General features: G+C 36.2%; 4 protein-coding genes across 7 annotated transcripts; 3 read left to right on the top strand and 1 right to left on the bottom strand.

The window, feature by feature from the left end:
* The first annotated feature begins 151 nt into the window (after positions 1–151).
* On the top strand, positions 152–5,907 carry LOC111431939 (acetyl-coenzyme A carboxylase carboxyl transferase subunit alpha, chloroplastic-like). Of its 2 annotated transcripts, none has more exons than XM_023068667.1 (11): positions 152–235; positions 935–1,429; positions 1,759–1,833; positions 1,938–2,045; positions 2,118–2,278; positions 2,548–2,662; positions 2,755–2,909; positions 3,249–3,300; positions 3,384–3,452; positions 4,107–4,184; positions 4,823–5,907. In XM_023068667.1, the coding sequence occupies exons 2-11, from the start codon at positions 1,055–1,057 to the stop codon at positions 5,759–5,761; spliced, it is 2,127 nt and encodes a 708-aa protein (XP_022924435.1). In that variant the 5' UTR covers positions 152–235; positions 935–1,054; the 3' UTR covers positions 5,762–5,907. The 2 variants fall into 2 exon arrangements, with proteins under 2 accessions (XP_022924435.1, XP_022924436.1); XM_023068668.1 differs by lacking the exon at positions 152–235 and adding an exon at positions 301–354.
* Positions 5,908–6,569: 662 nt separating this feature from the next.
* On the top strand, positions 6,570–12,148 carry LOC111431941 (DEAD-box ATP-dependent RNA helicase 8-like). Its single transcript, XM_023068669.1, has 10 exons — positions 6,570–7,370; positions 7,836–7,896; positions 8,117–8,351; positions 9,041–9,279; positions 10,109–10,360; positions 10,455–10,635; positions 10,880–10,968; positions 11,043–11,116; positions 11,201–11,318; positions 11,644–12,148. The coding sequence occupies exons 1-9, from the start codon at positions 7,087–7,089 to the stop codon at positions 11,277–11,279; spliced, it is 1,494 nt and encodes a 497-aa protein (XP_022924437.1). The 5' UTR covers positions 6,570–7,086; the 3' UTR covers positions 11,280–11,318; positions 11,644–12,148.
* A 2,698-nt stretch (positions 12,149–14,846) lies between these two features.
* LOC111431942 (transcription factor MYB41-like) lies at positions 14,847–18,684 on the top strand. 3 transcript variants are annotated; one of them, XM_023068672.1, is made up of 4 exons: positions 14,847–15,248; positions 15,652–15,735; positions 17,057–17,186; positions 17,649–18,684. In XM_023068672.1, exons 2-4 carry the CDS (start codon positions 15,711–15,713, stop codon positions 18,280–18,282), a joined length of 789 nt encoding a protein of 262 aa, XP_022924440.1. In that variant the 5' UTR covers positions 14,847–15,248; positions 15,652–15,710; the 3' UTR covers positions 18,283–18,684. The 3 variants fall into 3 exon arrangements, with proteins under 3 accessions (XP_022924440.1, XP_022924439.1, XP_022924438.1); XM_023068671.1 differs by having other exon boundaries at positions 14,847–15,735; XM_023068670.1 differs by lacking the exons at positions 14,847–15,248; positions 15,652–15,735 and adding an exon at positions 16,014–16,366.
* A 590-nt stretch (positions 18,685–19,274) lies between these two features.
* On the bottom strand, positions 19,275–22,669 carry LOC111431993 (uncharacterized protein At3g61260-like). Its single transcript, XM_023068769.1, has 5 exons — positions 22,421–22,669; positions 20,398–20,451; positions 20,209–20,296; positions 19,803–19,884; positions 19,275–19,612 (listed from the first exon to the last, which is right to left on the bottom strand). The coding sequence occupies exons 1-5, from the start codon at positions 22,563–22,565 to the stop codon at positions 19,418–19,420; spliced, it is 564 nt and encodes a 187-aa protein (XP_022924537.1). The 5' UTR covers positions 22,566–22,669; the 3' UTR covers positions 19,275–19,417.
* Positions 22,670–23,535: the final 866 nt, after the last annotated feature.

Raw genomic sequence — 23,535 nt, 5'->3', positions numbered from 1 at the left:
GTGACCAAACACTTATTGGGAGCGCGTGTATCACACGGACGAATAATCTTTCGCCACGTACCCGATTCCCTTGACACCACGCGCTCATTTCCCCCATGGCGTTTATTGCAGCTTCGCCTATAACTGAAAGCAAAGAAAGCATTTCCACTGCCAGTTTCAGTCTCACAAATCCCATTCGTTTCCCTCCCTTTTTTCCTGCAGATTCTTGAGCAAAATCCAAATGCGCCCATCTGAGGTATTCTTCATCACGTTGAATTTCTGTTTGGTTGCTGAGAAAATCTCAGCTAATTTTCCTTATTTTCTTTTATTCAGCAGACTATCGAAACTAAGCAATGTGGCTGTTCTTGAGTAATCGTGAGTTTCGAGATATTGATACTTTTGTCTGTTTATTAATATATATATATTTTTTGTTCTCTCTACTTGGACTGGATAATTACACAAATTTTGTTAGAGAAAACTATGTTTGTATTTGCTAAGAGTTTCTTGCCTCATTGTAATTTAGAATTGCAGAATTGCGTTCATAGTTTCGAATTTCAACGCTACAGAGCTCGCATGAAATCAAAGAAATGAGTGATTATGGTGTATTTAATCATAGATCGATTAAATGACGATCAGTAAACAACAATACTGTCGCATTAAACTATCACTCAACTAAAAGAGTTATGTTAGTTAGTTGAAGTACATGTTTAAATTTTTTGATTTTTGGTATTCTCAATGTTTATCCATGGACTACCAAATTGGATTTAAATTTCCAGACAACCAGGCAATGGAGAAGGATATTTCCTTGTATTTCTTTGCAAAGCTACATTATCTGATATCATTGTAGGCGCTTATCATTATCAAGATTCACTTCTTGGGTTGCCTCTCTCAATGGCATGCCATTATTTGTTGTCTCATTTTAGTGAAATCGTGTTACCTTTGGTTCTTGGGACAGGACATATTGAACAATGCCTTTTAGTGGTATTTGCCCTGTTATTCTGCTGAAATCAGCCACAAGAGCAGGAATATATCTAGTGGACTCTTGGATGTACTTGAAGTAGTATATTGACTATTCATGATGATGACAACCCTATCGTTTGCATCCGGAAGCGTTGGAAATAAACATTGCTGCTTGGAATTTTCTAGTTTGTATTTTGTTGAAGGTTTTTTGGCTGGCAAACTCCTTAGAAGTTCTTATAGAAGAGGGTATGGATTTTGGTTGGATGATCCAAAATTTCCCCGGATTAAGAGCAGGAACAGATTTTGTGTCACTGCAAAGGTTAAAAAGTGGAGGAAGCACGATTATCCTTGGCCGGATGATATGGATCCAAACATTAAAAGTGGTCATTTGACTCATTTGTCTAACTTCAAACCTCTGATAGAGAAACCAAAACCCATCACACTTCCATTTGAGAAGACTCTGGTTGATTTAGAGAAGAAGATTATTGAGGTAAATTACCTTCTATGAGTTTGAAAAAATTTCAGGAAATCTTCTGAACATTATTTTCATGAATTTAATATTTTTCAGCAATGTTTTGTCTCATTGAAGGAGCTTATTTAAAGCTTGGCAGAATACTATGCTAAATCACCTTCTTTTCCTTTTTCTTAATGTTATGCTTTGAAAAGCCTTGTGTGGTTCATAAATCACTCATATATGAAATGGAAATCTCTGGGTAGGGCATTATTTCAAGCTTTGGACATGAGATATCAGTCGAGCATAAACCATAACATAGAAGCTTCTCATAATATATTTTGTATTTAACTCTCTCTCTCTTTCAGATCCGTAATTTGGCTGATGAAACCGGTTTGGATTTCAGCGATCAAATTGGTATCCTCAAGAACAAGTATCAGATGGTATGTTTAGTTGTATTTCCCTGTATTATTTCGTTTGTCTGCTTATCCTGATGTCGTATTCTTTCTGTATTAAGTGTTTTTTCTGCTCTCTGTTCCAAGTCCAGGTTCTTAAAGATTTGTACACACATTTGACACCAATTCAGCGATTATCAATTGCACGACATCCCAATAGACCGACAGTTCTTGATCATATATTAAACATAACAGACAAGGTTCCTCACTAGACTTTTTACATCTTATTTATAGCAATTAATGTTAACTTTTTATCTTTTTGTTTCGATCAGTGGGTAGAACTCCATGGAGATCGTGCTGGGTATGATGATCCAGCAATTGTTACTGGCATTGGGAGCATTGAAGGTAAAAGCTACATGTTTATAGGGAATCAGAAAGGTAGGAATACCAAGGAGAACATTTCTCGGAACTTTGCAATGTCAACCTCTCATGGGTAAGCTTAAAGACTCCATAATCAAACCATCAATTAGGAGGGTTAGAATGAGTACAAAATGAAATATTTTGACTAGTCTTTCGCAATCAGAGAGAGTGACCTTGATAGCAAGAGTTTGGAGATACCCTCCGGTACTTTATGTTGTTTGAAACCGAAATACTGGTGAGGTGAAAATGTTCACTGGAAAGGCTCTCGAGTCAATATGAGCAATTTTTCTTTTTGTTTGGTAAATATTGGGTATGCTAACCAAAACCTGTCTAGAAAAACAGCTACCGGAAGGCTTTGCGAATGCTGAAATATGCGGATCATCATGGTTTGCCTGTTCTTACTTTTGTTGACACTCCTGGGGCATTTGCTGATCCAAAATCTGAGGAACTTGGACAAGTGGGTGACTCTTTTCATTTCAGCATGGAAATTGAACTTTGGTGTTGATTTGATAATATGGTATTGGCTCAACAATTATCTAATATTTGCAGGGTGATGCAATAGCCCAGAACATAAAAACCATGCTTGCACTAAAGGTCCCCTCTGTATCAGTGATAACTGGTGAAGGTGGTTCAGGAGGTGCTCTTGCCATTTCTTGTTCAAATAAAATTTTCATGATGGAGAATTCTGTTTTATATGTTGCAAGGTACGACAACTTTATTTCTTATACTAAAAAAAAAAACAAAAAAAAACAAAAAATCCATCCTCGAACTTATAGTTGCTCAAGACACTCGTTGAAGAACTGCTTGATAAAATTTTATAAGCCGACTTTCAGGTGTGTAGTTATGATACTCGATTTACATGTAAATGATGTTTGAGGTCTCACGTCTGCATTTATCCCTGCATTCAAGCGAACTTCCAGCACTTTTGATCCTTGTCAATAAGGAAGTAAACACTTAACATAACAGAACAAGATTTTCTCTTGTTATGTAATATTTGTAGCTCATACAATAAACTTGTTTCTTGTACCTGTCTTTCTTATCAGTCCTGAAGCCTGTGCTGCAATATTGTGGAAATCCTCCCAAGCAGCCCCCAAGGTATTTGATTGATTTGGTGATTGGGACGCATTTGAAAACAAGACTAGCCAGCTTGTCTAACTCAAAGTTTCTTACTCCCGTAGGCTACAGAGAAATTGAGAATCACAGCTCAAGAACATTATAGGCTCAAAATTGCTGATGGCATCATCCCTGTAAGTATTTTCTCTGTAAGTATTTTTAGCATTGTTAAAGCCGCACCATTTTCTTGCCTGGCATCATTTCCTTTCTAGATTATGACTGAACAAGAAGAGAAAAAAAAAAAAGAAAAAGAACTTTGTTGCCCAATTGGAACTTGCTCTTTGGTTTGACCCCACGAGGTTTCTTGTCTGCTATTGCTTATTTCTCTGTTCCTTTTCTTTTGTCCTCCTTATGAAACGAGTAAAACAATGTTTGTGCTGTGTTTGCGATTAGACAATAGATCATAAATGAAAGAAGGCGAAGTGGCACATTTCAAGCCCTTAGTCTAAGGATTTCTCATCATCTTATCTGATGGACTGGTTATCTTATACTTCATCTCATCTATCTAGGGTGGCTTACCTTGCTATCTCATCCATCAGTCTATTGATATTTGTTTCATTCAACCACTTATCTTGGCTTGACTAATTGTTTCAACTCAATGTTTGTGCCTGGGAGAGATGAAGCTTCAAGAAGAAATAGCATATACTATATTATTGATACACTAATTAATAAAACGACGAGATGACACAAGAACTATTAATTTACCCTACATTTTTATTATCAGTTCAGCTGATGCTATGGCTTCTACTGGACTTTGCTTATGTCATGTTAATAATTACTCCTCACAGGAGCCTCTAGGTGGTGCACATGCTGATCCTGTATGGACCTCCCAACAAATTAAGTCTGCAATAATCCAGGCAATGAAGGCAGGTATCCTTCTCATCTTCACATTTAGAACTGCAGAAATTGTAAACTTCATACTGGATCTTTCCTAATCTAATGTACCCATTGTTTTGAACAATGCTCTTATTCTAATACCCACAATGATCAATGATTTTGGACCCATTAATACTAATTATCATGTCCCTGAGTATTTGCTATCTAATGGACTCCTGGACTAGTATCTTGGGACAATCTGTGTTCCCCTTGCTTTTCACATTTAATGGTAGGAAAGCTCTTGTAAAATATTAGCAATAGTTGGCAAACATGAAGTTCGAACCCATAACCCCAAAGTCCCTTTGTGATCAGCCTACCCTTTAACCTCTAAGCTGGTTCATGATGGTTTTGAGTAATTCCTTGCGAAGGTTTGAAGTTCTTGGATCAAGCGATTGTCTTGCGTGTCAATTAGAAGTTTTCTTCCCATTCTTTTAGAAATGGAAGCAATTGAGATTATTGGAGATGTGCTGGCTATCTGGAGGATTGTTGGAAGGGAGTCCTATGTTAGTTAATTTAGGAAAGTCTGATAATATCATGCTATTGTGAAGAGTAGTTCCTAACATCTTCACGAGATTTTCATTTGTAACAACATCTTCGCCTAATAAAAGTTAAAATTGACTTTGCTCAGGAGTTGTCAAGCATGAGTACAGAAGAGCTGCTTCACCACAGAATGCTCAAATACCGACATATCGGCAGTTTTCAAGAAGGTGTTCCCATTGATCCACAGAGAAAACGCAAAATGAAGCCATCTCAAACCAGCATACCAAAGGCTGGTGACATACATTTAGAAATGGAGAAACTCAAGCAAGATGCTGACAAAGAGTTAACCAATGCATTCATCTCCATGGGCCTGCAAGAGAAGCTTGAATCACTCAAGCTAGAACTCTCTAAAGCGCCAAAGGGGTCGCCTAATCAACCACTCAGCGGAAACCTGAAGGAAAAAGCAGATAAAATCATGCAAGAATTCAAGCAGAACCTATCAAAGCCTGGTTCCTATATGGGTTTGAAACAGAAGCTTGAAAAGCTAGACATGGTAAACAAACTCATGGATCAAAAGAAGAAAAGCGAGGAACTTAAATCAGAGATCAACAACAAAATCCCATCTGAGACAAAAGCAAAACTGAAACAATTAAAGGATTCTTGGGACAATGCCATCTCTAATGGGGCCACAATGGACAGAGACCTGACAGAGAAGCTCGAAAGAATCAAGGCAGAGCTTTACCATATCTTAAAGTCAGCAAATTTAGAAGTCATCGGAGTGGCGAAAAGGACTGCCGCCGCCCCACCGGCGGAGGCGAGAGAGAAGGTGCAGCGTTTGAAAGAGGAGATCAATGGGGAGATTGAGAGGGCCATAGAAATGGAGGGGCTTCAGGGGAAGATTGAGGAACTGAAAGCGAAAATGGCGGATGGGTTGAATCTGGAAGAGGTTGAGAAGGTGGAGGCTGAGATAAAGGATAAGATCGTTGAAGCTTTGGAGGCATCTGGGTTGAAAGAGAAAGTGAAGAGCTTGAGAATGGAGGTGGCTTCATCCATGGCGGCCGGTGCAGAAAGTCATGGCTGCCGCTGATAATGGCAGGTTTTAGATAAATGCATAACTCAAGGTCGAGGGCAATTATGTAAATTATCGATACTTTGCTTTCCCTGATATAAACTACATAGAAGTTATTATATGGTTATTATGAAAGAGGAATGGAAAAGGTCTCCAAAGTATTGAATGAATAAAAATAAAATAAATAAATAAAATTTTCATTTTAATAGTTAAAGTTTGAAGTTTATTTAAAAAAAATACATGAATATTTTATTAGGTGATCTCGTAGTTCCTACATGGTGGAGATGAGCTTGGATTACGAGTGTTTTTCTTCCCGACCCACTTTGATTTTTGCTCTGTTAGCATATCCAATCCGAGATAGGAGATTATTTCGTTAGGTCTTTTTGTTCTAGAGTTGGTCGATAATGGATATACTTACCTTATTTGTGGACCATCAATTGAGCTAATCCTGGTTCTATCAACGAGCTGACCATGGTTCTTTATGTTTATCAAAGAACTTCGAGATGCTAATCCACAAAAACGATATGACATTTATAAATAAAAAAGTTTACGTTAGTCTGATAATAAATAGATCGAAAAAAAATAGAAAAATGAAACATTTTTTGAGTTTAAAATAGCTGTAAACATGGAAAAAATATATATATATATATTATAGTTCAAGAAAAAAAAATAATTTTACATTTGCGACACTTCTTCGAATGCCCCTGAAAAGAGGAGAAATGAACAAAAAAATTGACAGGAAACGGGAAAGAAATGAAAATAAAGGAAGAATTTTGTCCTTACATATAAAGAAAAAGTATAAGAGGGACTATTCTGCAAATTGTTAGACCCACTTCCTTGGTTGCCCTAGGAGCTCTCCAATAGTAACTCCCCGCTTCATCGTCTCTCTCTGCGAAACGACCGAAAACAACATTGACGAAAGAAACTCCGGCCGCTCTCATCTACGTTGAAACTGCCGCAGCTTCTAATATCAAAATCTTCACCTCATTGCTCTGTAAAATTTTCTATTGCTGCAATTTCTGCCATTTCTTGACCTAGATCTGTACAAATTTCTTGCATTTCCCCCCCTTCTTTTGTGTCAATTTCGGGTTCAGATTTGCCCTTTATCCGCCATGGGATTACGATAATTGGTGGATTTTTGGTCATGTATAAATTGTAGGCTTCGTTAGTGAACTTGAGCGAAACCCTTTTGTAGCCGATTATTGTCCTTTCTATCTTCTTGGTAGTTTTCGTTAGATTTCTTATTTGTTTTTGTCGTCATTCAATCAATCGATCGGAAACCCTAGCTCCCGTTTTTTTTATAACGTCGTTAGGGTCTCGAGTCTTGATCATTGTGTCTAGTGATGAACAATAGGGGAAGGTATCCACCTGGGATCGGCGCTGGACGGGGCGGAGGCGTGAATGCGAACCCTTCGTTTCAGTCGAGACCACACCAGCAGCAATACGTACAAAGAAATTTGGTGCCGAATCAGCAGTATCAACAACAGCACCATCAGAACCAGCACCAACACCAGCAGCTTCAACAACACCAACAATGGCTGAAAAGGAACCAGTTAGGTGGCGGTCCTGCCGATTCCAACGTTGACGAGGTTGAGAAGACCGTGCAGTCTGAGGCTGTTGATTCGAGGTTTGTGTTAAATACGCGAAGGAGTTTGTGTTTATTTTTATGCATTATATTGTATGGGCATTTACATAAAATGATTGGATTAATTTCTCTGTATGCTCATACCGGAGGTTGATTTATGATTTTGTAATGGGGTTGCAATTGGATGCTTGGTTTTCTGTCGAAGGGGGCACATGGTTAACTTATTAATTATGGTTGATCCCATTCGCTAAAAGCATCGGGTATGGTAAAAAAATTTGGGTCTCTGCTCCTTGTTTATCTTTCTTTCTGACCCGCCACTTGTGTTGTTTTGCGCATATTTCATGTGACTGAGGATGTTGAGCATACAGATGATCTTATGTTAAGAAACTTTTGTATCTCATCAAAATTCTATTGCCAAGAGGATAGGTTTTGAATTTTGGTAAGTTGTATTGCCTGCCATGCGTAGAAACTGATTATTATCATTTATGCCTTTTCTCTTCCGTGCAGTTCACAAGATTGGAAGGCAAGGCTAAAGATTCCACCACCCGATACACGCTATAGAACAGAGGTATGGTTCTAATGAACTTCTTAAGGCTTTACAACCAGTTTATAAAATATTAATCGCTGCATGCTGATTTATCCCTATGCACAGGCTTGGCAGATAAGTGCTATTATAATATTCTCATTCTTTAGTCTGTTTTCTGTGAATCTCATTCAAATTTGAAATACTCACGGTCTCTGTATAAGACATGCCTAACTTTGTTAGCATCTGGTCGTTTCATTTTCAGGATGTGACAGCTACGAAAGGAAATGAATTCGAGGACTATTTTTTGAAACGTGAATTACTCATGGGAATCTATGAGAAAGGCTTTGAAAGACCATCTCCTATTCAAGAAGAAAGTATTCCAATTGCTTTAACCGGTAGTGATATTCTTGCTAGAGCAAAAAACGGAACTGGAAAGACAGCTGCATTTTGCATTCCTGCCTTGGAAAAGATTGATCAGGATAACAATGTAATCCAAGGTTTGTTTTTTTACCAGTCATTATCAATCTTATATTATTTTTATGAGCAGGTCGATTCTCTAAATTCCAAATCGATGAGATTCCTTCATATTCAATTTCTAATTAGCTCCATTGCCATCCAAACATTCTCAATGTGCTGTAGTTTAATCCAAGTTTTTTCAACAGGCTAGAAATTATACACAACAAAATTCTTGCTGTGTTCTTTCCTTTGACCAGTACATTAATTCTTCCCACTAAATCGGTGCTCGTGTTGAATATCATACTTGAGGTCTTCTGGTGAAAACAATATCTTGTTAATGTGCAAAAAGAAATAAATGTCACTTTCAAGTTGTAAATTCATCAGATAGATTCTATTCTTTCCCAGAATAATAATACCCTTCCACAAGACAAGACTAGCCTCTTGAGTTCTTTGCATCAACCTACTTAGTATTTCCACCCTCACGGCATCTTTGCCTATGGCTTGCCCCACTTTCCTACTGTTATTTTTTCTGACCCAATAATTTATTCCACGACTTTAATTTTAACATGTGTCATATCATTCTTCTACTAAGGCGCTGGGAACGTGTGATTTTCTTTTTATTCATGTTCTCTAAATGCTGCTATGCCATGTTTCTATGGCAATATTGATTCCTATATCATTTTGTTTGGTTCACTCATTTGACATTTGTTTTTCCTTTTTATATGAACAGTTGTTATCCTTGTTCCAACACGAGAGTTGGCTCTTCAGACTTCACAAGTTTGTAAGGAACTCGGGAAGAATTTGAATATTCAAGTTATGGTTACGACAGGTGGTACCAGCTTAAAGGATGATATCATGCGATTATATCAACCAGTTCATTTATTAGTTGGAACTCCTGGAAGAATATTAGATCTTGCAAAAAAGGGTGTTTGTGTACTGAAAGACTGTTCTATGCTTATTATGGATGAGGTAATCACCTGAGATATGAACGACATTATATTCAGTTTCTGGTTATCACAAATTAGTTGCTTTATTGTCAATATCATTTTTGTTTCCGTAGGAATTTGTCCTATAATATTACAGTAGTGGGGTCATGTAATCTAAATGATTTTATGACTATAGATTGATAATTGAACAATGATATTTACGGCAGATATCAATTGCTTTTCCATCCTTATGTACTTGAGAATGATATTGAAAAGGAAGTCATACAACTTAGCAGGATATGTAAACACATTTTAATTTTCAATCGTGAGTTATTGCTTGTAGTACTGATATACCTGGACGACTTTCACTTTTGTTTGTGATTATTTTCTCTCCCTGCCTTTGTCACCCTCCCATCCGTATGCTTAAGCATTATCCTGTATGTTATACGTGTTGCATAGTTGTGTGAACTGTCTAATTTTATGTTCTTGTTTCCTTACCAAGTTCCCATTTTCCCCAAAGAGGTAGTGCATGGGTTCCTATTACTGAAAGAAAGACTTCAAATTCTGGGGTAAATTTAAATCTTTGGGTTAGTTCTAGCAGTTATGGTTACCACATTCAGAAAAGTATACCGGTTGCTTTAATTTATCTTAACTCATTAATTTAGGTTTTTAGTTTGAGGAGTAAGTTAACATGATAAAAAATAATGAAAACCATTTCAAACTTCTATGATTGTACGTATCCTATTTTATATTTAACCATTTTCTTGGGTCACATGCTCTTGGGTTTAGTATCGATTAATAATATAGTATTGGGAGGTACTGTGTTGTTAACTCATTGCGAAAAGCTAACCTTTTGTTGTTCTGTTTCTCAGGCTGACAAGCTCTTGTCTCCAGAGTTCCAACCTTCAATAGAGCATTTGATTCGCTTTTTGCCTTCAAATCGGCAGATTCTTATGTATTCCGCTACCTTTCCTGTTACTGTGAAGGACTTCAAAGATAGATATCTTCACAAGCCCTATATTATAAACTTAATGGATGAGCTCACTTTGAAGGGTATCACCCAATTCTATGCATTTGTTGAAGAAAGACAAAAAGTTCACTGCCTTAATACTCTTTTCTCTAAGGTTTGATTCCGAGGAAGCTAATTCTTTTTCTTGGTTTTCTTCCCTAGATTCTCTTTTCCTTTGTAAATCACAAAGTTAATGTTTCTATCTGCAGCTGCAAATTAACCAGTCGATTATCTTCTGCAATTCCGTAAATCGAGTCGAGTTGTTAGCCAAGAAAATAACGGAACTTGGTTATTCTTGTTTCTATATTCATGCAAAGATGCTGCAAGATCATCGTAATAGAGTATTTCATGACTTCCGAAATGGTGCATGTAGAAATCTTGTTTGTACTGGTATGTTATTTCTCGGTGCATAATTATTCATGCGTACATAAGCTTGATAAGGATGCCTCTATCTATCTATTTGTTTATTTGTTGAAAGTTAAACCATCCTTTCTTTACTGCATCTTGTTTACTCTACATATTTCTTCTCCCTTCTTGAATAAGCATGTCTTTTACCCAGTATGTCAAAAGAAAATCCGTGAAACTATCCCACTTTTCCTGAACTAATTTCTTATAATGTGGGATGCAATTGCAGATTTATTTACAAGAGGAATTGACATTCAAGCAGTAAATGTTGTTATTAACTTTGATTTTCCCAAGAATTCAGAAACATATCTGCACAGGGTATGTGTCACATTCAGTTCCTGTCGAATCTTTCGATTTACCTCTCAAACATTTAAAAATGTTTTCATTTGCAGGTTGGAAGATCTGGAAGGTTTGGACATCTTGGATTAGCTGTGAATTTAATCACTTATGAGGATCGTTTCAATTTGTATGTATTCTAAAAGATGTTTTATTTGATGACTGCCATTGTCATATATTCAAATGCACTGAAATGTGATTTTCTGTATAACAGGTACAGGATTGAGCAAGAACTTGGAACTGAAATAAAACAAATACCACCCCATATTGACCAGGCAATCTACTGCCAGTAATTTGTGGTGGGCACTGGATCCTAGGTAAACGATTGGCAGGTAAGAACCGTACCGTGCTACCAAATTCCCCTTCATTATATGTACACACACAGACACATAGGCATGTACATATATATTTAACAAATGGTAGGAGTACCCGTAAGGTATTGATGTTAGAAAAACTGAGTTGTTTCATTATACAAGAATCCAAAAAGGAATTCCTACATCTGGGGATGGCAGGCATTGAAAAGTTCGAAACAGATTAAGCACCTTTAGTTAGTTAACGCCTAAATATAGTTTTCTGGTATATCTGCATTGCTACAACTGTGCGTAAATCATTTGCATCAACAAATATTGATGGATTTTTCATTTTTGTTTCCTTAAGGTGAATGAAGCTCCTTGAAAGAGCGGTATCTGGCTACGATGGAGGCGTGTTTTCTGAGTCAATATGAGAGAAGACTCAGCTTGTGCAGAGTGTTGGGTTGGAATTTTCTATTAGTTAGAAAGCTATAGGCGTGAAGACATTTAACAGGAGATTAGGATAGAATGTAGACTGGTGGGTGAACTATAAAAATCCCAGAGGCGGTTGAATTCTGGGTCCCCAGTTATTTGGCTTATCTTTATCAGCTGACCTGTTTGTTTCTGCTCTCTCTGTGTTTGTTTTCTCCTCGTTTGCTCTCATCAACATCTCATCTCTTCCCTTCCAACTTTCTGCGATGTATTGTAATCTCTCCGTTTTTTCTCCCTTGAAAAAACTCTCATCCTCCCCTGCCCTTCCTCTTTTTATGCACTTTCTAGACTCCTAAATTTAGAACTTTTGCTTTCTCCCCGACCCCCCTCGGTTGTTTCGAATACTTGAAAGTTCAATGGACAGTTGCTTTTGTACCCTTCCTCGGCCACACTTTTGTACTCGGCAATTGTTCTTTTTTCTTCATTCGTGTTATTTAGCTTCAGTTCAAATGCGTTTAAAATTAGGGTATGTTTGGAATGACTTCTCTCGAGTGTTTCCATCTGAAAAATAGGACCTCACAGAAGGTTGGTTTTGCTTGCATTTTGTAGCATAATTTGTATGTGAAGGGACTTTGTGCAATTTTATTAAATGCGTTGTTGGAGCATTGCTTTTGCTTTAGGGTCGCCGCCGACAGATATGCGAGTAGAAAGCTGGAGGTTTTGTTTCACGCAACCTTACTATTAGACACACCATTCTGTGTACCTTATTTATTGCTGAGGCCATCCGCTGTCTATGCTTTTTTTGGGCATCGGACGTATTTATGATCTTTCCTTTTTTTTTTTTCTTTTTTCTTTTTTCTGAATTTTATAATGCTTTTAATCACTCTTTTTCTTGATATAATAAAATCAAAAGCTTCTCAACTAGTAAACTTCTTTTAAAAATATGAAAATCTTGTTAAAATTATTATCGTTTTTAATGTATATGTATTTATCTATGAAGCAAATTCTTATAGCCATTCAAAATTTAAAATAAGTAGGTAATGTAACATTGTCGGAGATGCATGTGAATTTGTGTCATTTAACATGGTTCAGTCACTGCACCATAATTTTAAAGTTAATATCAATCTCTTGATCTTCAGAGTGTAGATTGTGGATAAAATTTACGACACGTTTGGCTTTTCTTGAACGAATTTGATGATCTTGCGCCGTCTTTTTTTTTTTTCTTCTTCTTCTTTCTCCCGGCGTTTTAACTCGTCGATTAATTTGTATGACCATCGAAGGAACTTCTTTATGGATTTCTCTTAGTCCAATAGTTATAATTGCATCAAATAAATTTTTTAAATATTTTAAGTTTGATATTAAATAAATGTTGTAATCAACTCATAATACTTATGTGGACGAAATTTAAATTTTAAAGTAAGTCAATAAAGAGGTAACAATAATTTTTGTTGGGCTATTTTAAAAATAAAATCCATAGTGAATGTGATTTTGGTAATAATTATTTGCAATTTTTGAGAAAATAAAATCTCAATAATTACAAAACTTATTGAATAGGAATGCAGACCCTTTAGTTGAACTACAAACACATAGGTCAAGCTCATAATATTGACTACTACTTATTTATTTATTTATTATTAAAAGTATTTTTTTTTTACTGTCCTTTAAGTGCTTTTAGTATTATTATTATTTTAACTCAATTTATTTCTAGAATGTTTTTATTTTATATATATATTTTGTAAATGTTTCAAAATTATACTTAGACGAAAGGGTGTGACTTAACACCGTAACGATCCTAAGTTTTGTTCTACGACCCTCACTATAGAATTTCACAATATAATTTAAAAATATTTACGAACGAAAATAAGGTTAAATAAGGTGAAATCCCTTTTTTGCCCCGGATGGAAAATAATGCTTATGCTTATATTATTGCAAAATCCTTTTATTATTGGTCAAATAAATTAAAATAAATAAATAAATAAATAAATAAAAGAAATGGATAGCGTTGGCATTTTGTAGTAAATGCGAAGCGACAGCATTGACTTAGCATTGACTGTCTTTATTTTGAGACTTTTTCTCTCTTCTTTAATCTTTTTGACTGTCTTGTCCCTTTGCAATTCTTAGCAATAAAGGGCCTTCAATCTTCTTCGGATTTTCCTATTTAATTTTATTTCTTTTTTATTTTTTATTTATAAGCTTAAAATGCTCCACAAATTTAATCAACAATACTACTGATAATGATAGCCACATTCGTCGAACTGATTCCGAGTTTCAAGTAAAGTAGTCGATATAGCTTTTTACAATTACGTAAATTGTTATCTATATTTTAAGTTGAGCTGTTTACTCTTTGCCAAATTTTTTAGTGGACGGCTATCATACAAAACACGGAAGAATCGTAACGGGCATGAACACGTGTTAGGTGAGTTCTACTGAATAATACGTGTGGTTAGGTATAACTACTCGAGAGATAATAACGAGGCGTGGTTTTCATCGGGTACCATTTGCAGCTTTTAGCTCGTAGACCATTTTCCACTCTTAACATCATAACAGTTTCACGGAAAATAGTACCAAGTCATAAATTTCGATGAAAAAGAGCATATAGCGTCGCATCTATGAACCAAAAACCGAGACCCTGATTTGGATATCCTAGAGGAGACATTTAAAGCATCCGACAAAAAAACTAATTGAGATAATTGTCACTAGATAGGTGGCTCCCTCACGTCCCAGCAACGGTCTTTTAAGTGAAGTCATCCCTGAGCTAAGAAAGAAAAATCGTTCTTATTTTATGGTAAATCGAGCAGCATCTCAATGCGTAAGCCTTTCGTTCGTTCCTCTCGATTGGCGATTCTTCAAAATATCTTAAGCTTACAAGAAATAATGTAAAATCTCCGTTATTTAAAATGTTAAAATTATGAAATGAGGTTAATTAATAATAAATTTAAAGTTAAATTACAAATTTAACCTCGAAATTTATAAATTTAAAATTAAATTATAGAGAGGGATTTTAATTTTTATTGAACGTAAAAAAAAAAAAAGAAATGGAAATTAAGATTTAATATATTATATTTTGCTTAAGAAATGGAGAAATAATAAATAAAAGAAAAAAAAAAAAAAGGAGACCAATTTCCGGGTTGGCTTTTATGGCGCCAAATTCGAACCAGCAATCGCAAGAGCGACTTGCCCTTGAAGCTTTCAATGGCTACATCGTATCGTCTTCTTCCTCATCGTCCTGATTCGCGGAGAGTCAAATTTCTGCGTTCTTATTCCGTAAATCCATACAAAAAGGAAAAGATTTCGTTTGTTTTCTCTTTCAGTTTTTGGTTTCTTGTGGATTCATCAGTGCGATGGTCGCAGAGTTTGAAACTGGTGCCCTCGAATCTCAGCTTTCTCGCTTTATCGTCTCTGGTTTTGTTCAATTTCATTTTCAACTCCTTTACCTAATTTCTAAAAGGAGTAATGGAATCATGACATTTTATTTTGTCTCTCCCTCTCTCTTTCCGAGGCATTTATTATCACCACTTTCGATTGCTCAGTGAGATGGAGGTAACTATGCTTTGTTTCAGTATTTATCTATTTTGGTTTAGACTCATTTTGACTCGATTATTGTTGAAATCGTGTGAATTATTGTCTTCTGTTTATAGTGGCGATTACTATCAGTGAACAATTCCTATTATTAATATTTAAGCTGATCCTAAATAGAATAATGCACAAACGAAGTCTGTTCAATTTTTAGATAGGAAAAAACTATGGTCGATGAATTTGTGTACAAAAGTATGATCAATGAATTTGTGTATTTTAGGCACAGACGCATGTTTTGTAATCTAACACGATCTTAATCAGGGGGAGTTTTCTCACAATTTAGAGCTTCCTACAAAAATTAGGCAGGGAAGTTCACTGATCATGAAGTTCCAGCTAAAAATCAGGTTTGTTTTGTTTTCTTGTTTAGCAATCAGATTAGAAGAGGGAAGAGGGAAGAGGAAATTTTGAAAGACCCACAAGGAAACAATGGTGAAGGCCTGGTCTTGTCATGGTATGTCCCGTACCCCGTATGTCATTTTCATCATAGTAAATGCGTCTCAAAATCTCTCTCTGTTCAATAAATGCTAGTCTGCATTGTGAGAATCCGCAATAAATTCTTCTCCTTATTCGCTTATTTCTTATATCAGTTGTGCGCAATTGTAAAACCTCAGAATAAGAAACCTCTGTATTAACTCCCTCAATTTTTTGGACAAATTTTACTTTCAATGATGATTCAATTCTTACTATGCTCAACCATGTCAGTATTTATTGCAAGAACCAGCTTGAAACTAGCTGATTCTTGTCCTTCCCCTTCAGGCTCACATAGCCATTAACTTCCCTCTTTTAATTTCAGTTCATTGAGATAAACCCTTTCACATGGCTTCCCTCCCCTCCTCCCTCTGTATTCGCTCTGAAAAATTGATGCTCTAAGGGAAGGCTCTGAACTTTTTCTTCGCTCTTGGTCACTAGAGGGGGTGTCTCTGCCTCTGGTAGTGAAAATTGTGAGATGGGAAGGACGCCTTGTTGTGACAAGAAGGGGCTAAAGAAAGGGCCGTGGACATCAGAAGAAGATGAGCTCCTTATTAATTATATTAAGAAAAACAATGGCCATGGTAGCTGGAGATCGCTCCCCAAGCTTGCAGGTTTAGTGATCCAAAATTTTCCCTAGTTCCCACTTGTCATCTCTCATTCTGAAGTCTCTTTTTATTATTGTAACTTCTGGAACATATTCCTTCCTTCTTAACTTCGAAATTTATTTTAACTGGACTGATTAAAGAAAAGGAAAAAGAAGGAAGAAGAAGAACATTGAGTAGTAAGTCCTTTGCCCTTTTCCCTTTCACTCTCCTAATATCCCTCCCGTTCTCATTTTCTCCGATCTCATAGATTTAACAACAGCTAAGTTTCGTGCTTTGTACCAAACAGTGTGCAGAAAAAGGTTTTAGCATCATTTTGAATCTTTTGTTCTGGTAATTTTTAGTCTGCATAAACCGTTTTGTATTGCCCTGCAAATGGTGCCTAAGTCCATACTTTTTTCTGCAAACTCTCTTCTTGTCATGGAATGCCTGCCTGCCTCGACCATCCTTTAAAATAAGTATAGTTGGTCTTTTGATTTGTCTCTAGTTTCGGATTTCGCCTCCAGTGTAATCTTGAGATTCCGAGGTTTGTCACCTGTACTGAGCATTTCTTTACTCAAACTTACTCTGTTCAAAATCCTTGTTCTTACACATGGGAAGCACTAAAAATTTTCTTGCACAATTGGGATTGGACGATTTTTGTCTTATGTTCTTCATTATTTAATTTGTCTATGGTCTCTGTACTTGATTTGTTTATAGGCCTTCTACGGTGTGGGAAGAGCTGCCGTTTAAGGTGGACAAACTATCTAAGACCTGACATCAAACGTGGCCCCTTTACCCCTGAGGAAGAGAAGCTTGTTATTCAGCTTCATGGAATTCTTGGAAACAGGTGATGCTTCATTGTTTTCTTCCTGAATGTTATCATAGATAGATATGGCTGCCTAAATTTATGGTATCTTTTGTTTAATCGCCTCTGAACCACTATTTAATTCAAATTATGTCTATGTTACCTTTTGGCTAATCGTTTGATATTTTGCTATATGTTCATGCTGTACTACACATTAACAGTTAGACGTTTGAATAGAGAAAGATGTTTAGCTCGTGGAACTACTTTCAAGAAAACTCAAGGCTTAGTCTCGACTCTAGAATGCTAGTTTGGAGAACCTGGAGGCCGATCATATATTAATTGGTTGTTTGCTTTAGTGAGGTTTCGAGACTTTTTTTTTAAGATCAGAAAAAACATCAACAAATATGTTTTATGATGGAATGTGGCGATTGTTTCTCCTTCAACTATTTGGTGCACATTATGAATGTTGTTTGATGGAGTTTTACTGATCAAGACTCCTTGCAGGTGGGCTGCCATTGCTTCTCAACTGCCTGGAAGGACAGATAATGAAATCAAGAACTTATGGAACACCCACCTGAAGAAACGCCTCCTTTGCATTGGCATTGATCCACAGACACATGAACCCTTCAATTCTCGTTGCTCATCCTCTACAGCGCCGGCATCTCCAACCACCCGCCACATGGCACAGTGGGAGAGTGCTCGGCTCGAAGCCGAAGCTCGACTTTCAAGGGAGTCATCACTCTTCACTCCACTTCCCATGGAAACGACGACCGATTCTGACTTTTTTCTTCAAATATGGAACTCTGAAGTTGGCGATTCGTTTCGTAAGTGCCGGGAAGACAAAACCACATGCCATAGCCAGAGTTCCCTGTCCTCATCAATCAAATGCGAGTCGGTTTACATTGTTGCAACCCATAATGGAGTTGATTACACCGGTTCCTCAGCCATGGAAAGCAACGAAAACGAAGAAACAGAATACAAAAACTTCAAATCCATGGCTGACATTGTGATGTCCAAGTCTGATTCTTCAAGTGCAAACGAGTTCGAGGAGTCCTCGGATAGTGCATTAGAACTGCTTCTGGACTTCCCCATTAACAATGACATGAGCTTCTTGGAAGAAAACAACATGAACACTTAGCAGCATGTGCAGTGCAGTAGATAGAGAGCTTCTTTCATCACCCCGCCTTGATAGAACTATGATTTAAGTTTCTCTGTTAGGTTAGGTCCCAAGTTTTGTGGTTCATTTCTTTTTGTGCTTTAGATTAGAAGCTGTGTTGAGAGAAAGCAGTTTCCATGGAGGCATCTCTCCACTGCAACTTATAAAAGCAATTGGAAAGGAGATTTCTACTCAACAGCAAGTGGTCGGTATGTAGATAGCATATATGGTTACCAATTCAGGGCCTTATCGTACACTCATTGATGGTTAGTGCTTTGAACTCCTATTTTGAGTACCACTATTCTACATCTTGTCTCTTGCTATTAAGTGGAAAATTATGTGAGAAAAGATCCATGTAATTATGGGAGGCGAACCTCCTCCATCCTCCATCAACCGGTGTAGAGGTGTACACTAGCTCTACACCGCTCTTGGCCACTGTAATAGTTCAAGTCTACGATTAACAAATATTGTCCATTTCGGTCCATTACGTTATCGCCTTCAGTTTCACAGTTTTAAAACACCGCTCTTGGCCATTGTAATAACTCAAGTCTACGATTAACAAATATTGTTCATTTCAGTCCATTACGTTATTGCCTTTAGCTTCACAGTTTGAAAACAAGTTGGAGAGGTTCCCACCACCTTATAATGAACGAAACACACCCTTATAACGAATAATGAATGGTTCCTTCAACTCTTAGGCTCTTACCGTCACATCAAATTCATTATAAATATATAATTTGATATATCAAATTTCAAAAAATTGTATACAAAAGAAATTTCATTATTGTTATTTACCATACCATACCATACTATAGAGCGAAACAAGATTCTTTAATCGAAATAATAAAGAATAATCAAGATTTTACAAGTTTCAAAACAAAATGTAATTTATTAATTTTTATTTTTAAAAAAAAAGTTTTATTTTGTACAACGAACTTGAAGGAAGAGACGAACAACAACACACAGAAAATGCCACAAAAGCAGAAGAAAAATAATAAAGAGTTACGGAAGAAGAAGCATTCACAGGCAACCACGAAGATTTACAAACAAAGACAGGAAAAAGACACATTCTAATAATAATAAGAAGAAGAAATAAAGAGATGATCATACAAAACTTTCAAAAGCATCCCAAAAAATTCTTTGGGACGGTTCCAGTTGCCCGGAATTTGGCAGCCGTCTCCTCCGCCTTCAGCAGTTCCTCTGAACGTTGTGCTTCCACCATTGCCTTTTTTTCCTCTGCTTCTTTGTGAATCAAAGCTACTTTGTTTTTCATTTTTTCTCCGTATTCACCCTTTTTCTTCTCCAATTGTTCCTGTAATTTTCCATCTCGTTAAAAGGAAAATTTCAAATCTATAGCACTCAACCCCGTATCAATCGCTGCTCGATCAAAACCCGTTGCCTTCACCATTTGCTCGTGCCGATCCCAGATCAAGCAGGCAGCAGAATTTCCAAATAAAATTATTTGTTAAACACCAAGAACAGGAAAAAGGATAAATGGTTACCTCAATATTTTTCAATTTGGCTTCCAGGTTGGCTTTTTTGCTGTTCTCCCATGCAGATACAGCAGAAAGCTTCTTTTGTGCCCTATTAAATAGCCATTACACAAATATTTCTGTCATAATTCATTGCAGACATGAATACACACAATAGTAATTGTATTGTTGAGGATTATTTAAAGGAGAAGTCCCACGTTCGCTAATTAAGAGGAAGATCATGAGTTTATAAGTAAGGAACACTATCTCCATCGGTACGAGGTCTTTTGCATAAACTAAAAGGTAAAGCCACGAGAATTTATGCTACTCTTGTGGAGAGACGTAGTTTCTAAACTTCGAATTTAGAGCAAGGAAAGTTGCTGGTCTTTTTAATAAAGGACAAGATGAGACAATCATAGTGGAAACTGAGCCTTACTTGTTCTCAGCCTTTGATTTTTCACTATCTTCCCAGGCCTTGATGAAGGAAGACCTTTTCTCTTTTTCAACCTCCGCAAGAGCAATATCTAAGTAAAAAGATTGAGGATCAGGTCGGGTTTTGAAATATTTTACTGTTATTTTAAAATTATAAGATATAGAATAAGTAAGATTCGTGCTGTACGCTCACCCCTGTCAATAGACCCACTGGAAGCCTTCTTTGTTACAGGTTCTTCTTTGGTTTCTGTTAAGATCCGAAATTAGAGGGAAAAAGAAGTTAAATTATAGAACACTCATTGCGAAAGTTTCCAGGCTGGTTAATGCAATAAAGGTAACAGTATCAAACAATGTAAAGCCATTAAACTCAGAAGGAAATCACACAAAGTTATAATAAAAGTTTGAAGTGAAAGTCATCAAGGTGGGACAAAGGGCAATGCTATATGAACTTAAAGGGTTCAGGGAGAAACATTGACAGAGTTTGCTCAAATGATAGCCAAGATGTGATGGGATAAATCACTTTTGTTTTTCCCCCTACTCTCCTCATGTAAAGTTGGCTCCACAATTTCGAAACATTTCCAACCCTTATCGATTGTTCATTCACGGTGAATTGATAATAACGACATGTATGCATTGATGACAAATGAAGAGCCAGAGAGAAACTTCCATTGACAGTTGAGAGGATCAATATGACCCACCTGAATCCTATCACCTTATCAATATTCATTATTCACCAAGGAAATTAAATGGATGAGAAGTTAACGTACATGGATGACTGATGGCAAATGAAACCCATAAAGTAGAATGTCAGTAAGTTGGAACTTAAATAAATTTAATAAAACTCTTGACCAGTTTTATTGAAAAAAAGAATCAAATGACATAAAGGACAGCGTCCAGATGTCTTTCTTCAAGAGGACGACAGACACAGTAATGCATCATTAGCATCTTTAAAAGTATACATAAGAACAAAGATCTTGATTCCACCTTACCCGAACAGCTATTTGATTATTAATCATAATCATACAAAGAAAAAGCTATAGTATATATTTATAGCTTCTTTTTGAAAAATATCTTCCTTTACACCGATAAAGGAAGCAAATAATCAAAAGCTAAAGCATGATCTTCAATTTATCTACAACTTTAAGCATATCGAAGCATAAATTAAGGAATGGTCGTTAAAATCAAAGAATAATAAAACGTCAATGGGCCCAGTACAGCTAATCTTACTATTAACAAAACAAAGTGAGAGGAAAACTATTCAAGAGGCACCAAAACTTATTTCTCTCACTCAATGGAAATCCAGAAAAAAATAAAGAGAAACGAGACTTTCCTCGGTAAGATTATGCTGTAATTGGCAATAAAAGTAAAAAAAAAAAAAATACTTAACAGAGAAAAAACAAAAAAGGTGCTACCTAAGAACAAAAGATAAAAGTATGAACAAATAACAGTACTATTTTTTTTTGATAACATGTGCTGCATATGAATTAAGAGGATAATTTTCTCCCACAGGATTGCAGGTAGTCATCCAAAACTTCCATAAATGTGAAGGCAATGAGCTTACGTTTTACTTTTTCCAACGCAACGCCATCTTCAGAAAGAGATAGAATATCATCATAATACGGAGCTCATTTCAATCTGAATTGCAATAAATTTGTAGACATCAACATCACTGCCAATCTCTAACCAAGATAGCGAGCACTTCAACTACTACTAGACGAAAACTTGGAACATAAAAATTTGAAGAACTTGCAACTTTAGAAGAAGAAAAAAAATCATTGCCGTTTCCTTTGTTACTATAATTGATTTACTTCGAAAAATAGCGCTCGATTGACATTCTGCCAATTACATCGAAAACCTTGGATTGCCAATTGTTGTTCTCCTACTCGTTCTGATTATAATCAGAGCGAAAGGCAATTCTAGTAAGCAAAGCTTTCTCCTACACGGAATTTGAACAGAGACTATATCCATTTCTCGACGACCAAACTGAGCGAGAAAAGGCACTTCAACTAAGAATAAAGAATCTTACAATTCACCTAAGAGTATAATCAAGCACTTCAACGTTTTATAGTGTAATAAATCATTCACCATCAAAATCCCCGATCAAGGAAAGAAATGAGATAGAAAGGAACAAATCGATATCATCGCAATCCCAAACAACAATCAGAAGACATACAACGAACAGATAACATCCAGAGAAAGAAAGAAAGAGAGCTTACTATTAACGATAGGCACTGGAACCACAGCTTTTTCCTTATCCTCCACAGCGTCGGTCGGAGCTCCAGTCGCAACAGGCGGCGGAACTGGAGCAGGAGCAGGAGCAGGAGCAGAAGTGGTATCAGATTTTTCCGGCGCCGTAGACATCGTTCTCAAAATTCGTACCGCAAAAGGCAAGAATGTTCAGAAACAACAATTCTCCAAAATTTTTCAACAGCGGTAATCTCTCTCAGCGGTGAGCCATTATATATACACTCTGAGCTGAGAGAGCTCATGAGGAAAAAACGGTGGCGGTGAAACTTTACAACTGACAGTGGGTTTTGCAGGTGAGGTCCATGACTTTTGATGCAGCGCTTGTCTACCAGCCATTGATTTGTTTGATTAAGTGATTACCGTTGTCAAACTTTAATCCGACGGTTAGTGTTGGCGGGTGATTTCGGCAATCCGTTGCGATCAACTCCGCGTCTTAATCGTAGCTTACGGACAGCTAACACATGTAAATCAATGATATTTTGGCACGTGTCAGATTCGATGTATAGGTGTCGGCAACGTTAAACGTCGCCGTTTAAAGATTGCATTAGAAGGAATAATTGCTTTATTTAAAATGATCGTGGTCGACCCGACTATTGGGCCCATTAATAAATTATTTTTTGTTTTTGACCGAAATATATATATAAAAAAAAGTGCATTATTTATAAAAAAATTAACTAATTTTTTATTTTTTAATTATTTAGTTCAATGGTGAACATCAAACATCCACTCCCCACTACTTCTTCATTGTAGATTAAAGTAAAAATTAATATTCCTTGGAAAAATAAAAGAAAATAAGTTTCTATTATTTTGTAAATTTTAATATATGATTATCTATAAATATTAATTAGTATCTGAAAATATAATAAAATTTTAAACCCACATTCGTACAAAAGAAAAATAAATAATTATAAATTTCTATTATTTTGGGCTTTGTCTGTTGTAATAAATATGTTGCCGCATTTGCCCCCAACACCCCACCATATGGTCCAGACAATTAATAGAACTGCACTCCTGGATTTAAAATTTATTTTTTATTCTGAAAAGAAAAAAATATATATATTTTTCAAAAAAAAAAAAAAAAAAA

This window comes from Cucurbita moschata, unplaced genomic scaffold (assembly GCF_002738365.1).
Source record: "Cucurbita moschata cultivar Rifu unplaced genomic scaffold, Cmos_1.0 Cmo_Scf00037, whole genome shotgun sequence".
NCBI classification, from domain to species: domain Eukaryota; kingdom Viridiplantae; phylum Streptophyta; class Magnoliopsida; order Cucurbitales; family Cucurbitaceae; genus Cucurbita; species Cucurbita moschata.
This window is presented reverse-complemented; position numbering and strand designations above follow the sequence as displayed.

What these genes read in the sequence shown, in the direction of transcription:
- LOC111431939 (XM_023068667.1), top strand. Translation starts at nt 1,055, where the DNA reads ATGATGATGACAACCCTATCGTTTGCATCCGGAAGCGTTGGAAATAAA. An exon ending in TAGAGAAGAAGATTATTGAG is followed by an intron (nt 1,430 to 1,758) that starts GTAAATTACCTT and finishes TCTCTCTTTCAG; the next exon opens with ATCCGTAATTTGGCTGATGA. An exon ending in TTGCTGATGGCATCATCCCT is followed by an intron (nt 3,453 to 4,106) that starts GTAAGTATTTTC and finishes TACTCCTCACAG; the next exon opens with GAGCCTCTAGGTGGTGCACA.
- LOC111431941 (XM_023068669.1), top strand. Translation starts at nt 7,087, where the DNA reads ATGAACAATAGGGGAAGGTATCCACCTGGGATCGGCGCTGGACGGGGC. An exon ending in GGATAACAATGTAATCCAAG is followed by an intron (nt 8,352 to 9,040) that starts GTTTGTTTTTTT and finishes TTATATGAACAG; the next exon opens with TTGTTATCCTTGTTCCAACA. An exon ending in CAGAAACATATCTGCACAGG is followed by an intron (nt 10,969 to 11,042) that starts GTATGTGTCACA and finishes TTTCATTTGCAG; the next exon opens with GTTGGAAGATCTGGAAGGTT.
- LOC111431942 (XM_023068670.1), top strand. Translation starts at nt 16,231, where the DNA reads ATGGGAAGGACGCCTTGTTGTGACAAGAAGGGGCTAAAGAAAGGGCCG. An exon ending in ATCGCTCCCCAAGCTTGCAG is followed by an intron (nt 16,367 to 17,056) that starts GTTTAGTGATCC and finishes ATTTGTTTATAG; the next exon opens with GCCTTCTACGGTGTGGGAAG. An exon ending in CATGGAATTCTTGGAAACAG is followed by an intron (nt 17,187 to 17,648) that starts GTGATGCTTCAT and finishes GACTCCTTGCAG; the next exon opens with GTGGGCTGCCATTGCTTCTC.
- LOC111431993 (XM_023068769.1), bottom strand. Translation starts at nt 22,565, where the DNA reads ATGTCTACGGCGCCGGAAAAATCTGATACCACTTCTGCTCCTGCTCCT. An exon ending in CAGTGGGTCTATTGACAGGG is followed by an intron (nt 20,297 to 20,397) that starts GTGAGCGTACAG and finishes CTTTTTACTTAG; the next exon opens with ATATTGCTCTTGCGGAGGTT. An exon ending in CCAAATTGAAAAATATTGAG is followed by an intron (nt 19,613 to 19,802) that starts GTAACCATTTAT and finishes GGAAAATTACAG; the next exon opens with GAACAATTGGAGAAGAAAAA.